The sequence below is a fragment of the Catharus ustulatus genome, chromosome 4 (genome assembly GCF_009819885.2).
Source record: "Catharus ustulatus isolate bCatUst1 chromosome 4, bCatUst1.pri.v2, whole genome shotgun sequence".
NCBI classification, from domain to species: Eukaryota; Metazoa; Chordata; class Aves; order Passeriformes; family Turdidae; genus Catharus; species Catharus ustulatus.
The window spans coordinates 59,296,050-59,310,734 of record NC_046224.1 but is presented as its reverse complement, the minus strand read 5'-3'; the positions used below and the strand labels follow the sequence as shown (position 1 = coordinate 59,310,734).

The window sequence follows — 14,685 nt, the reverse complement described above, 5'->3', positions numbered from 1 at the left end:
GTTCAGTTGAGCAAGGTCAGAGAGAGAGCACTGGATTCTACTTCTCAGTACTTTATACCACAAGTCCCTGTTTAGAGAAATAGAGCTCAGTGTTACCTAACACTTGATTTTTACCCTTTTCCTTCCTACCAACCAGAGGTAAATCTAAAAGCCTTTGTGGTGGGGGTAATCCCTGGGACAGATCTGCTAGACATGCACAACAAACAGAAAGATGGCTTTATTGGTTCTTGGTTATTCCATTTATTTTGCTGTAATGCAAACTCAATTTGGTGCAATTAATTGTACCTCAATTAGTTGTACTTTAAGGAAAAGGCCACAGAAGCCTAAATTATTAGTTATAGGCCTTTCTGCAAGATGATCTTGATTAGAATTTCCTCTTATGAGCTATAGTTTTTGTTGCTGTATCTGGGCACCTTGTATCTTTACTCTGATAACGTGGGATGTAGGTGATGGTATTAATTGGTGGAGCAGGGAACTCAATTCTCACCATGAAAATTAAGGTTCTGGCTCTGCTCCTCTTCTAACCATGTGGCAACTACAAAATTCCACAGGCTCTCAAGCAAGAACTAGGAGAAAAGACACATCTTTGGATCCAGAAACTCCAGCTTTTGGAAAAATGCAAGGACTCCTTAGACAAGGATTTTATCCGAGTGGCAGGCAACCTGAGGAGAACCAAGACAGAACAACTTCACCTAAGGAAAGAGCTCTCTGCTAGGTACCCCTTCAAAGCATGTATATCTTTTTTTAGGAAGGGTGTTTGGTTTTGGGGGTGGTTTTTTTTTTCCCTGGTTGCTTAGCTATTTTAGTATTTTATTTTGGGGTGGGTTTTTTGTAATACACAGTCTACTGAATTCTCAAGAACTTATTTCACAGAGGAAATTATCTTTTGTTTTGGAGAGTGGATCTGGTTTTAGCACGAGGTCTGAACTGTGTGGGAGTTAAGGTTTATGTCTGAACTGATGTAAAGCCTGGGAGGTGTCTTTGAAACCACCAGGGAGACCACAGATGAGAAGGTAAAGCACGAGGGCACTGCCTATTGAGCAGGTGCAGCCATTAAAAAAAAAAAAACAAAAAAAAAAACCTGTTGGGTTTGCATGAAGCAAGATATTCAATAGGAGAGCTGTTAAATATCTGTCTCCAGGTATTTTTTCTTTGGGATACAGTTGCTAGGCTCAGGGAAGACAATATCTCCATTTCCCATAGGTGTATCTTCAACGAGTTGTCATCAAATATGAAAATGTAACTTTTCCTGCCATATGGCTCCTTCTATGAGTTGTGATCTTTGAAATAGAATCATAAAATGGCCTGAGCTGAAAAGGATCTTAAAGATCATCCAGTTCCAAGCCCCTGCCATGGGCAGGGACACCTTCCACTATCCCAGGTTGCTCAGAGCCCCATCCCTGGGTTTGGGATGCCCTTAGGGCTTGGCAGAGAGCTGGTGCAGATCAGTTGTACCAAACTTCTGCCTAACTTACCTTCCACTAAACCACCTCCTACATGCTCTCTCTACACCTGGAAAAGAGCTGATAAAAATACTGATGGCTTGGTTTCTTAAAGCTGCCTCTGTGTCAAAATTGGTTGTGATGAAAGCAACCCAAAACAAAAAAAAAGAGCTGAGGTGGGTGAGAGAGGAAATGGACAGAAGAAGGGTTTCATTGCAATCCATCCTCTTTAGCACCAGTTCTGATGGCATCTGCTTGCTGTCTAGTGAAACTTCCCCTCAAACACTAAGAAATCAGTCCAATGAAGCAGTAATAGCTTTAGGGTATCTTTTTCTAGAATGACTGACTCTATATCCACCTGCTATTTCTCCCAAACCCTGAGAAAACCCGTTCTGTTGTCTAAATTGCAAAAGCTTGCCCCACTCAGCTCTTGCTCCTTGACATTCTCTGGTGGCTCCCCTGTGGTTCCCCCGTGGTACCCAGAAACATCACAGGAAGCCTTCATCCCCTTCCTGCTGTAAAAATCCTGTCTGATTGCGTGATGCTGGATCCTGGGGGGCTGCAGTGTGTGACAGCTGACTTTTGGTGCAGGTCCCAGGTGTCACCCTCTGGGCCAGCCTGCTCTAAAATGTCACTGACGTGCTGTGTTAGCGATGGTTTGTGCTCTCTCATCCCACAGGCAGCACCAGATAGAAGCTGCCAAACAGCTTCAAGAAGAAACTGCTGGCCAGGCAGAAGCCCTGCATTTGGAGCTGCAGAAAGCCACCAAGCATGTAAGGGGCAGTCCAACTCCCTGTCTGCAGGGAGCCAGGACATGCTAAGGGCCGTGGGGAAGGGAATTGCACGTTGGGAATGGTGTGCCTCCCTGCAAAAGTGGAACCAGCAGAGGAAGTAAAATTTGAGGGGGTGGTGACAACGGTTTGCTGATGAAAGAGGCAGCGTTGCATATTTGTGGTGGCTTTAAAAAAAAAGGGGGGGGGGGGAAGCACCCAAAAATAGCTTCCATACACAGTCCACCCCAACGTAAAAATGCAGAAGTTCAGAGGGAGCTTTATCACTTCCTGAGAAAGAACAGATGCAGTTTGGTTTCATTTACATGAACTGTAGAGGCTCCCTGTGCTAGCCAGGCTGCTTTATTTTATGGTTTTTTAGTCCTTTTTTTTTCCCCTAAATATTGTTTTGTGCTTAGGCGGAGGATCAAGTTGAAGCATTTCACTCTCTTCGTGAGGAAGCAGCATCCTTGAAGAGCAATTTGGAGGAAGCCATTTCTGAGCAGCAGAAGCTCAGGGATGTGAATGCAGCTTTAGCGAGCACTTGCCAGTTGCTTCAGGAGAAGGTGGAAGACCACAAAAGTGAGTAACTTTTGGCAATGTGCCAGCATTCACTTTTTGCATGGGCAAGTACTTTAGGGTTTAGTTACATCAAGGGAAAACGGGATTGATCTGCAGGTCATCCAGTAAAATGCTCCACAGAGTCCTGTTTGTTGTTTTGGGAATTTTTTTCCCCTTTTTTTTCTACTTTTCCTTCTCCTTGAAGAGCTCTGCCTCCATCTGAGCTGAGAAGCAGGTGGGATCCCAAGGAGTGGGATCAAAGCTTCAGAAGCTCCCAACAAAACTCCCAGTCCTAGGAGGGGGGATTAGTAACTCCACGGGTGGCACAGGTACTCCTTTACTGAAAGAGCTGTTCCCCACCTTGTCCCTAACACAGCCATCCCTTTGTCTTAAGTTTTCTGAAACAAATGCCTGATTTTTGTACATTCTGTGTTCTGTTTGCTGCTCGTGCTTGCTCTGTTTTTGAATATCTGTGTGGCGTTAGGCTGCTCTCTTTAGTGGAAAGCAATCCTGTCACTGCCTTGTACACGTGCAACTTCTGCCACAGAGCCATGGAAACTTCACGTTGCCTCTTTCTTACTCACTCCCTGACATCAGTACCCCAATCACCTGGGCAATTAAATAATGCAGAGGTCTGAGTCCAGAATATGTGGCTTTTTCTTTGCTAACCCTGGAGTCTGATCACTTTCTTACAGGGAAGGGCTTTGACTGATCTAAGCCCTCTGAATGTTTTTGCCTCAGGCATGCACTTACCCTATTTTCTCAACATATAGGTGTGCGTTGCAAACAACTCCTTGTGAAACCACAGCTTGTCTTGCAGGGAAAATTCCCTGGGACCCTTTGCTTTAGCTCTAAAGCACAACTTTGCACGGACACAGCAGAAACAGCCCCAAACTGTGCTTGCCCCCCTCTGACCAGTGTTTTGGTGCTGTTCACGTGTGTGTGCTCATGCTGCTTTCATGCTTCTCTCAAACTGCGCAGCTGCTTTATTTTGCTCTTAGCAAGAGGCATGACAGTGGAAAGAACTTGGCATTTTCCAGCTCAGAATAGATGGAGCTCTTCTGCCGAGTGAGCATGAGTAGATCAGGAGAGAGAATCCCAGATACGAGACTGGTCCCACTATGACTGAAAAGAAACCGCCCCTCCAAAAAAAAAAAAGGAAAAAGACACCAAAGAAACACCACCACCCTGAAAATGGCTAAGACCTTGGCTTTAAATTACTCCAGTTACTTTACAGGAATTTTTCTGTAGATAAATTGGCAGATGTGTAGGGAAGTTGCAAAGCATTAGGAAGAGCAGGGCTGACAAACAAGGCTGGCACTGAAGGAAAGAATAAAAATGCTTTATACTGGATCCTGTAGAAAGCCAGACAAGTCTGGTGCCTCTTCTGACTGAGGGGCTGGGCTGTGGTCTCCTCCCCACCTACCCATGCCAATCCCCTACTTCCTCCCACCTGCATGGTAAGAGGGGGAAAAAGCTTCCAAATATGAAGCCCGTGGACTTTACAACTTCTGTGCAGGATGTCAGGTGGAAAGGCTAAATGCTGCTCTTCCCCTAAGCCATAAGTGAGGGATCTGTTTCCACAGGCAACTGTGGCACCCTAACAGTAATGGTGTGGGGAAGCCTTGCCTGTGATTTGCAGGTGAAGATGTCCAGTGTTTTCTCTTTCCTGTGAAAAAACTGTTGCAGGCTTAACCGGACTAATGTAAACTGCAGTAAGTTCTGATAAGGAGTAGTTAGAGATGATATAACATTGGGTTGCTTGTTATCAAGTTGTAAGGAGCCCTTGTAAATGTCTTTTCATAGCGACTGCTAATGCCCTGAGGTGGGAGCTGCTGCAGAGGAGACTCTGTGAATTGGTGTGCCAGGTATGGTGCCCTTTGCTGGGAGCAGGAAAGGTGGGCTTGCACAGGAGGGGCTCTGGTGGAAGGGCAACACAGCTGAGACCAGCTGCAAACAATTTGGCATAACCTGGCATCTCCATTTCTAACCTGTACATAAGCTGTGTGTACAAATCTGCACATTGTTTTCCTTGTGCAGCCTTCCAGGAAAACTCTGGCAGGACTTACAGCTGTGGTGTTGGTCTTCACTGTGTGCGATTCTTGGTGATTGTATCAAAAGGGGCTGAGGGAAACCTTCCCTGATGCACTGGTGTGATTTATTTTTTCTTTTTTCCCCCACTACCAACCCTCACTTCTGCAGACAGCCTTGAAAACAAATATTTAACATTTCATAATGTAAGAATTTTTCAGTACTCAGACACTGGAATAGGCAGTGAAACAGTTATTAACACTTGTTATAACATTTGTTGCCCTCTATGGAGAAATATATTGGAAATTACATAAATCTGGAGTGCTTTGCTTTGAATAAAATTACTTGCTTCAACTTTGAAAGGGGGTGAAGGGGGAAACACTTTTTTACCAACTGGCTCTAGTAAAGAATGCTATAGCTTAGGATCTGAGCACTCTGGATTCAACAAAGACCAACAAGGTATTTAACAGCAAACAGGTCCTGAAATGTCCCCTAGGCTGTGACAAGGGCATCAGAGGAGCAGAGTCAAAGCTGGGCCAGCTGCACCTGAATAAAACTTATTTGCACATGAGGGTCTGCAGAATTAAAGGCTGAAAGTAGCAAGGGGAAACAACTGCAGAGTTCTGTAGTTGTAGCTGTCCAACTGATAGCTGCTAGTTCAGCTTGAAAGGCAAAGTGGCATTTTGCTCAGAATCGGGGCAGTGCTCTTTCTCCTGGTTTTCTTTGTTTTTTTTCTTTTTCCCTTACCTGGCTGCCTTAAACTCTCTCTCTCTTAAACAGTGCTGTGCAGAGTTAGAATCTGACTACTCTCTGCTGCCCACGTCAGCTGAACACCTAAAAGGGAAGGTAAGGGTGCTTGCTGTGATCATTGCTGTTAAAATGGGGTGCTGGGTTTATTTGGGTGGGGGTTTTCTTCATCACCTCAGAGAAATAAGTAACCTTCCTCGTGGGGAAACTTTGAGTTAAACATTCACTAAAAATAATTTGAGATCAATATCTATGTGTATGTGCATGCAGGTGTTTACATGCATACAAAAACATGTTCCAAAGATTTTTGCAAAGACAGGTTCCCACTGCCTCTGAAGCACAACACAGATGTGTGATAAGTTCCTTTCTGAGAAGAATCAGAGTCTGAAGATGGCATTTCTTCCAATTTCTTTTCAATTTTTCATTTTTCAAGCAATGTTAGGTCAAAAATGGCTGTGCACATGTTGCTTCAGAAGTTTTCTCAGATGCCATCTTCAGGTGACACCTCTTGCCTTGGCTGAAATAGTGTGTTTTGGATTTTTCTTTTTACCCCTTTCACAGGGTTTGAGTGGCTACTTTGCTTTTCTTGTCGCATTTTGCCTGGTTTTGTAGGATTTATTTTCAGACCTAGCTTGAACCAGCACATTTTGTTGCAAGTGGCAAGTTTAATTATCCTGCCTCTTCCTGTAACTGTCCTGCCCCTTAAAGATATGAGCTTCTGCTTTTCTAGACAAAAAAGCCACAGAAGATGTATTTGTGTAACTGTTGGTGTTACATTATGCAGATGCCTGTGTGTGGGGGGAGTTGGTGGCATTAATGTATTCAGTGTGGTGGAACAGCAGCTCTTATTTTTTCAATTAGCAGCTCCATTGCTCCAAACGACCATGGAGTGAAGGACCCACCTGGTACTCTGAATTTCCCTGGGCACTGCCCTTGGGTGTTTCACACTGGCACAGCTCCCTTCTGCTAGGTAAGACCTGGTAGTGTTGGACATTGTGTCTTTCACCTGAACTATAGAGAGTCAACAGAACAGTCTCAGTAGTGCTGAGTGTGCTGCTAGAGTGTGGAGAAGCTGTTGGGGGCTTTAACCTATTTCTGCATGTAATCCAGGAATCTGAACCATGATTACAGTGCTTGCAGTGAAAGGCCTGAAGGGGTGTCTCTGTCAACCTGACAGATAGTTCCCAAAATCTGAGGAACTATTGGTGTAAATCATTCATCCAGGCATGCTCCTGACAGGATGCTGGTCAGTCTGGATCTAGAGGGTGTGAGTTTTGTTCTTCCCATTCCCTCTGACAGGCACACCCTGAGATGTCCTGTTCCTTGGCTGCTAAACTGAGGGCAGTCCTGGCTTAACAACCTGAGCAGTAGCAGAGCTACTGAGAATAAAATCAAAGTGAGAGAACAGTTTGGGCAGGGACTTTAAAGAAAAACTAATTCCATCCCCCTGCCATGGGCAGGGACACCTTCTACTATCCCAGGTTGCTCAGAGCCCCATCCAGCCTGGCCTGGAACACTGCCAGGGATCCAGGGGCAGACACAGCTTGTCTGGGCACCCTGTGCCAGTGTCCACTCAGCCTTCTCTCCTCCAGGCTGAACCACCCCACCTTTTCCAGCAGATTGTGCTTGTTGCTTTTTCCTGCAATCCTGAGTTGTTTAAACTTCCGTGCAACTCTCAAGCCTTACAAGGATTAAAAGCAGGCACTGACAGCTATGCATTGCAGAACTGCAGGCTGCTGCATTTGGGATTTCACACACAAGCATTTCTCCCAGCAGTGAGCTGCTACCACACAGAGGCTCTTCTCACACAGACTATAAATGTTCAAGTGTAATTCCAGGCCATATTGATGGGAATGCAAGCCTGTCTTTGTTTACTGCACATGCTCTTAATCAGAGCATTCTGCTACTCTGATGAGAGGGTTGTTTCATTTTGCCAGACTCTCCACCTATGGAACAAGTTGAGGCCACACAACCAAACCCTTTCTTACCAAGATAGAAGTTGCTTTTTTATACATCTCTGCTTGCTTGGTCTACTTCTTGATGATTTTAGAATTAACCAAAAAATTGACTTCTAATAAATCAAGCTTTGCCAAGGAGCACCTCTCTTCATGCTTCTCCTTCTTACCAGATGCTCTGACCTTGGAGACCTGCTGCCCAAATAACCCTCCTGGGCACAGCTGGGACCAGCCTTGCAGGCAGAGCCCTGGCAGCTGCACCTTGGAGAGGTGTGATGTGGGATGTGTGTCCAGCTCGGATGTGACATCAGGAGAATGCAGGTAAGGTGGCAGAACAACTTCTTCTGGGGTGAAGGTGGAAGTGTTAACAGGGTATAGCAGATTCCATGTCTGGGTTCAGCTGCAGGGCCCTCCCTCAGAGGGAACACTGGATGCCTGGTGATCCAGGGCAGCACTTTGCTTCTATTCACAGCCACCAAAGTTCTTTAGTGGAGCTGCTGGTAACCAGCCAAATACAGTGATGGGGTTTCTATTTCATGCTGGAGAACTGAGATGTGATTTAGGCATTCTGTTTTCCATGTTTAACTCTCAATTGATGTTCCCATTAGGTGCCAAAATCCTATTGGCTTTGAGGAGTCACTTTTTTGCAATGCTTAGAGCAGGAATTCTGAGGTCCTTGCCTATCAAACTGCCTCCTTTAGATCTTTAAAATAGGGATTCAACTGCTTGAGATTATGAAAGCTGAAGTGAATTGCAGTGAATATTTTAAAAGATAAGGATGTTCCTGAAGGTGCAGAAGCAGGCAGTCTGCAGTAAGAGACTCAGCAGCTCTCAAAGCTTTTGCCACTGGTTTTCTGTAGAATTGTGCAGTGTGGAGGAGGTTGGGAGAAGGACTGGTGGTGGTTCTTGCTGCTCGGGGGAGGAGGGATTGATGTTGGTGATGAATTTGTCTTTCCCTGAGAGACCAGCTGACTGACTGCACAGAGAGGGGTGACTTCAGTTATGTGCTTAAGGAAAATGGGTACTATATCTCTCTGTTGTTTGGGCAATATGCAAATAAAGCCTGTGTTGCCAGGTGGAAAATACGCTCTGCTGATGACTACACTGATGCAGACCTTCCTGTTTCCATTACAATGATGGACTCTTCACTTGCCGAGGTGAGTGCTGGCTCTGATGCCTGAGATGTGGTTTTGAACAGACTCGAGCATTTCGTGCCTTGCTCAGACCCAGGTCCAGATGGCTCAGCTATAAATCAGCACTGCTCCACAGTGGCTGGAGCTGGCACCAGTCAGCAGGGTGCTGTGGGGGGTGTTCCCTTCTGTTTGGGCATGTTTCTGCAATACCTTGGTTATAAAACTAAATGTCTCTATGTTCACGTGCAACTGGGTCATGCTTTGAGCTGTGGAGTGTTTTAAATGTGGTTTTAAGGCTGGAGAACAATGCTGGTTCTGCCAGGGAGGAACTGAGTGTTTTCTCTCTTTCTCCACCTGTGAGGAGCCACAGGATGCTTCAGTTCTGCCTTTCTTTGCACTTTCTCCCACGGGCACCATGTAACAGCTGAGAAATGCCATCTTTGCTGTAGGGGAGCTTTCCTTCAGCTGGTATGCTCAGCTCTGCCTTCCCTGCTGCCCTGAATCCTGCACCTGCAGCTTGAGCTGCAGTTTTCTCATGGCAACAGCAAAAGAAACTGCAGCTCAGCACACCTAAGCTGTGCTCAATCCTCACTATTGAAATCTGGACCTCACCTCCACCACACAAGGGTTCTCATGAGCTTTACAAACTCCAGTATTGGTGGGGATGGTGGAAGAATATTGGTCAGTGGTTTCTGTGAACCTGGGAATAACATTTGGGACTAAAGAGCAGCCAGCCTCAGGGTGATCCTGGCTGGTGTGTGGTACCTGTGGGTACAGCATGGTCTGGTTGTAGTAAATCAAAGCAGAAAGTGCAGTGTGGGTAGAAAGTAAGAGTGCTGGGGACTCTGTGGTTTCAGCACACTGGGGTAGAGCAGGTGAAGAACTCCCAGCTTGTGCTGCTACTACTGAAGTGCCCTTAAAGAGGATCCTCTCAAGGCTTCCTACTTTATCCAGTCCTTCTGGAAAGTCACAGCTATCCAGAGGCACGTGAAACATCCGTGCTTTGTTCTAGAGCTTTCTGTAATTCCAACTGGGCTCCAAAATGTCATTTTCCATTCTTACTATCATTTTTTAATACAAGCTTTGCACATTAATGTTCTAAAGGGGGTAAATGAAAATGTTAAAGTTTGTCCCAGAGAAAAGGTAAATGGGCTGTGCCCAGTGTTTGTTCTAAACACTGGCATGTAGGAAAAATTAAATATCCTTATTCAATAGAAAAGAATCTCCCTAGTTTTCTTCAGAGTTTTATTACACTGCAGTTGCAGATGTATTTGAGCACATTGGCATGTAAGTAATTCAAATTATTTGTGTCAAATCATTGTCACCATAGGAGCTCATGAGCTGCTTAATAAAGGGGCACTTGTGAGAGCCAAGTGAAACTTGGGCTTTTCTTTCTTGTTTGGATTTATAAATGTGGAAGTCATACCACAGTCTGAAAACCAGACAGGTCTTCCAAACGTTAATTATTGCTTGGGAGGAGTTGTATCAGACTGTGGCTGGAATTCATGGGCTGAGATAGAAAACCCTTGGATTATTATGCTAATCAGAGGGATGGAGGTGGAAAAAGTGATTAGGGATGGGCTTTGGGTTCTTCTTTGGCCATTTTCCAATGCCCTGTGCAAATGGATTTTGCTGTGAGGGTGGGGATGCCCTGGCACAGGTTTCCCAGAGAAACTGTGGCTGCCCCATCCCTGGCAGTGTCCAAGGCCAGGCTGGATGGGGCTCTGAGTGACCTGGGATAGTGGAAGGTGTCCCTGCTACTGGTTGGAACTTTGATCTTTGAAGTCCCTTCCAATCCTAACTGTTGTGTGATTCTATTTTGTTAAGAAATCTAGAATGAGGTGTTTTTCTTCTACTGGGATTTTTTTCCTTTATGTGGAATCCATGGGAGTGTACAATCCTGGTAGCCAGCTTAGGGTTTTTAAAAAACTGAATTGAGGGTTTTCCTTCTATTGCAAACAGAAACCACTGACCATGTACCCTTCTGGGCAGGGACAGGTCATGTAGCATAAGGTGTCCTTTCAGTCAGCTCTAGGTGATACAAGAACTTTTTCTCTTTACGTGGGTGCTGTGTGTTAGTTTTAAAAACACTCTAGATTTCTTTTCTTCCCAACATGTTATTCTCCCACTCCAATACTCCTGCAGACCCAATGACCTGAACAAGGCGAATGCATGGCTGTACTTCCTCAAGCTTAGGAAAGAATTCAAATTACAGTAATAAAAATAGCCTGAATTTGCATTAGAAGAAGCATCCGCCTGGCTGGGGCAGGGCTGTGCAAGAGCAGCCCAGCTCCAACAGGGCAGGGAGGAGGGAAAAGGCACTTCTTGATGCTGGGAGCTGTTGGTCACTCTGAGGAGTGACCAGGACCTTTGGGTACCTCCTGTTGTCATTTGCTGCATTTCCTGGGTCCTCTGAGGGCATTTGAGTGGGTAGGAAAGATACCAGAACACAGGCACTCGCTTGTTGGTGTGGTTTGTCTGCTGTTTCTCCACACACACTTCCATAGTGCTCTAGGGTACTTGCTGTGCAGGGAGCTGTCCGGCCTCATTCCTCCTCTTCTTGGGTTTGGGCTGCTTTTGTTTTCTGCTCAGCACTTTTCTTCAGCAGTGGGGGCAATTCAGCACAGGTCATGACCAACCTTTAAACCTCATCGGTTCCCCCCTGTATTTTCACCCATAAAGAGAGATCAAGCTAACAACTGAATAAGCCAGCTGGAGCTTTCCAGGGTGAAATGCAGAAGAGGGATGTTGCACATAGAGCACCTCCCTTGAAATTAAAAGCCTCAAGAGGATGTTGGTTTTGCCTGCAAGGTGATAAGACTCTGGTCCAAAACCGCAGTGTGGCAGCAAGAGGAACATCAGCAGAACTGCCAGCTTTTAATTGTTTTTTTCCTCTGCTGCTTGCACACCAGGGAGGCTCGAGGCCTCTAAAGGGGCTGGGTAATTATTATATATAATATTGTGAAAGTAGAACCTTTCAAAGGCAGTCACTAAGAGGTACACACATTTTGTGCTCTGAACCACCTGCTTGTTCATGCTGTAGCTATTAAAACTTTTATTTACCTAATGAGTTTGATCCCTACAGCCAAGTGAAGCTCTGTGCACCTTCTTTGTAGGTTTTGCTCCAGACCTTGCAAATGGATCTCTCTTGATGCAGAGAGTTAAGATGGAACAGTGGTGGTGCAGTAGCAAGTTTGTTGGTCATTGAATATGTGCTTTAGGAACAAACCATGGAGTCAGGAACAAAAGTACATCTGAGTACAACATTGTTGAGATGGCTTTAGACTAGTGGGTGAATGTGTGCACTTACCAGCTAGTTCTTCACTGCTGGAGTAGTTTTGACGTGCAAGTTTTATACTGGCACTTATCACTCTGACACAAACTCTTTTCTCTCTCTAAAGATTGACCATGGGGAGCAGACACCAGCAGCCACTCTGATCCCATCCAGGTCAGGTCTTGTGCAAGGTTTCAAATTCTTTATCAAGATCTGTATCATGTGGATGAGTTTCTGAAAGGGTTTTGTTTTGGCAGTGATCGCTTAGCATCAGCCCCAGAAGCTCTCTCATCCTCGGTGGAAAGCACAGCACCAGTACCAGGTGAGCCCTTGATTTGGGGCACTGGAAGTCATGCATGTGCCCACTTACTGAACAATAAAAGTTGTGTTTCCTGATGTTGCAGGCTGCCTTGTTATGGAGGAAGGATCATCCAAGGGCTTGCATGAGAGAGGGGAAGATGTACCAACTTCTGTGGCAACAGAGGCAAACAGCGATAAGGACCCAGCTGCTCCCATGTCAGGTACAGTGGCTGTTTGCCCACTGAGGAAATTGCTTCCAGCACATCTTTGAAGTGAGGAAGTTGAGTAAGAGCAACAACATGAGAATTCCTATTTTTGCAAGTATTTTCACCTGCCAGTGTTATCAAACCTCCCTGAAGCTGAGTAGGAATAAAGTTTTTTGCCCACCTTACCACAGCACTGCAGGCAGGAGACCTGAAACGACTCTGTGAGATCTTAGGGCTTGCTCAGCTAGTAAAACACGGAGTGGGTACAAATGAGGAAACGTGTTTTTATGGGTTCAAACAGCTATTTAGTAGAACAGTGCTGCTAAACACTTTCCTCTCTTTCAAGACTGTTCCACAAGAAGATGGGATGGGTCAAGAGGAGAGATGAGAGTAGAGGCATTTTTGTTTCGTTCTGTCTTCGCTACAGCTGTAAACACTCACCAGATTCTTACTAGATCTGATGGTTGTCTTCCACTGAAAAACTATAAAACCAAAACTGGAGCATGTGTTCACACTGTGCTTAAGCTGTTCTTGTAAGGCTGATCTGAATAAGCAGCACAGAATACCTGTGCATGCTTGTTTGTAATTTTTTTAATCTTTACCTCTATATAAGACTACAGTTTCTCGCTTGGTTTTGTTTGTCTTCAGTACTACCTTCCTGAAATCTGTTTCTGTACTTAGAAAGAAAATGCTTTTAAATCAGTTAGTTTCCCTCTACTGTTAAGTTTCACATGTGGTGCAGGTGCCCTTGGCTAAGAGGAAGCAGATAGGCAGAACAAATTTTAAAAAGTCCCCAATAGCTTTAAAGTCTGAGAATCCAGCTGCCTGTTGCACATCTCTGAAAAGAAAGTGTTCCTGATATTAGAACTGATCAATCTTCCCTTGCAGGCTTCAAATCTGAAGCTGGAGTTTTTCTGGGGTTTCTGGTGGTTTTTTTTTGTTTTTCCCTGTGCTGTTTATTTGGCTCACAGCTGTGACTGCATAAACAGAGGAGAAAAGAAAATATTCTAGACATTCTCAAAGGTATAAATACTAATTAAAAGCTGCCTCTTTAAACAGCAAACATTGCAACAAGAAACCTCTATGCTGGTAGCAAAATAACAGAATTTATCCAAAGGAATATTACTGTAACTCTTGCATCTTCAACTACAAGAAGTACATTTTATTCTCAACTATAGACATGTAACCCTTCTTATGGCGATTTTTTCCAATCATAGTTATCACACTTCTTACTGTGTGTCTTTATAGTGTTCTTTGCTGCTTCATCTTTTTCTTGGCTGTCTTTCATGGCTTTTAGGGTGTTTTTTTTAGCCTGGTTAGCCCATGGCTAAAATGGTGTGTGTTGGAAGCCCAGTGTGTTTTATTAATTGTCACATTTGGATTTGGGACTGTTTCTCCACAGGACCAAGTCAGAGCAAGAAGGAATCCTGCCTGGTGGTGGAAGAACACAAAACACTTGAGAATGTTTTGAAGCAAGACCTGGTAAGAGTGCTGGTGGCAGGGAAAAGCCCAGTTGGGTTGGCTGAACAGTGACCAGGGAGGGGACAGACCCCTCCAGGGGTGGTGTGGCTGCTCCCCTGCTGTAACTGCTCTGATGTGCCCTTAGGAGGTGGAGCAGGAAAAGAAAAATAATAAAGAGCGGAGTGAGGAAGCACCAGCTGTGGTTCCCAGCAGGAAAGGTAAGGGGGTTTTGCTGAACACCTTCAAATTACTGGAGGGGAGCTGAGTCCAGAGCCGTCTAGAGAGCTGCAGGGAGCTGCCTGTCCCATACCAGATATGATCAGAGGCTTTTGTTTTAGGGCTTGGTACCTGCAGCTGGAGATCAAAATTAAAAGAATAGTGGTGTCATGCAAAATCTGCTGCTCTGATTTCTGCAGATACTGATCTAACCAGCCCCACATTCCTCTAGACAGGAGGAAAATTCTTAGCTGTGAAGGAGTTAGGATATTTGAAACAGTCCTGGCACTCCTGCTCTCCCAAAGATTTGTAACAAAGCATCTCTGTGCTATCCATGATATAGAGGAGCAGGATGTTGTTTCTCCTTAGACATCTCCACTTTTCAAATCACTTCCTCTTTTGCCTTTGGAGATCTCTAAAATCTGGTGAGGTAGTAAACTACCTAACACCCTGAAGCCAAAACCTGCAATTAACCATTTCTGTGCTGGTAAGATGCCAGCTGAAGTGCCCTGAACATCTGACTTTTGGTGCTTTGTACAAGTGGCAGTGCTGTGCTGCCTCACAATGAATAGAACCTGAGACCCCCGAG

General features: G+C 45.0%; 1 protein-coding gene across 1 annotated transcript in view; it reads left to right on the top strand.

Annotated features, from left to right (window-relative positions):
• Positions 1 to 14,685, top strand: part of IRAG2 (inositol 1,4,5-triphosphate receptor associated 2) — a 36,492-nt gene that overhangs the window by 16,097 nt on the left and 5,710 nt on the right. Inside the window, exons 17-29 of the mRNA XM_042779205.1 lie at positions 552 to 715; positions 2,122 to 2,215; positions 2,632 to 2,794; positions 4,580 to 4,641; positions 5,585 to 5,650; positions 6,413 to 6,521; positions 7,680 to 7,827; positions 8,582 to 8,663; positions 12,041 to 12,087; positions 12,171 to 12,235; positions 12,318 to 12,434; positions 13,822 to 13,901; positions 14,026 to 14,098. Coding sequence (XP_042635139.1) covers positions 552 to 715; positions 2,122 to 2,215; positions 2,632 to 2,794; positions 4,580 to 4,641; positions 5,585 to 5,650; positions 6,413 to 6,521; positions 7,680 to 7,827; positions 8,582 to 8,663; positions 12,041 to 12,087; positions 12,171 to 12,235; positions 12,318 to 12,434; positions 13,822 to 13,901; positions 14,026 to 14,098 — 1,270 coding nt within the window. The remainder of the gene's footprint in view (positions 1 to 551; positions 716 to 2,121; positions 2,216 to 2,631; positions 2,795 to 4,579; positions 4,642 to 5,584; positions 5,651 to 6,412; positions 6,522 to 7,679; positions 7,828 to 8,581; positions 8,664 to 12,040; positions 12,088 to 12,170; positions 12,236 to 12,317; positions 12,435 to 13,821; positions 13,902 to 14,025; positions 14,099 to 14,685) is intronic.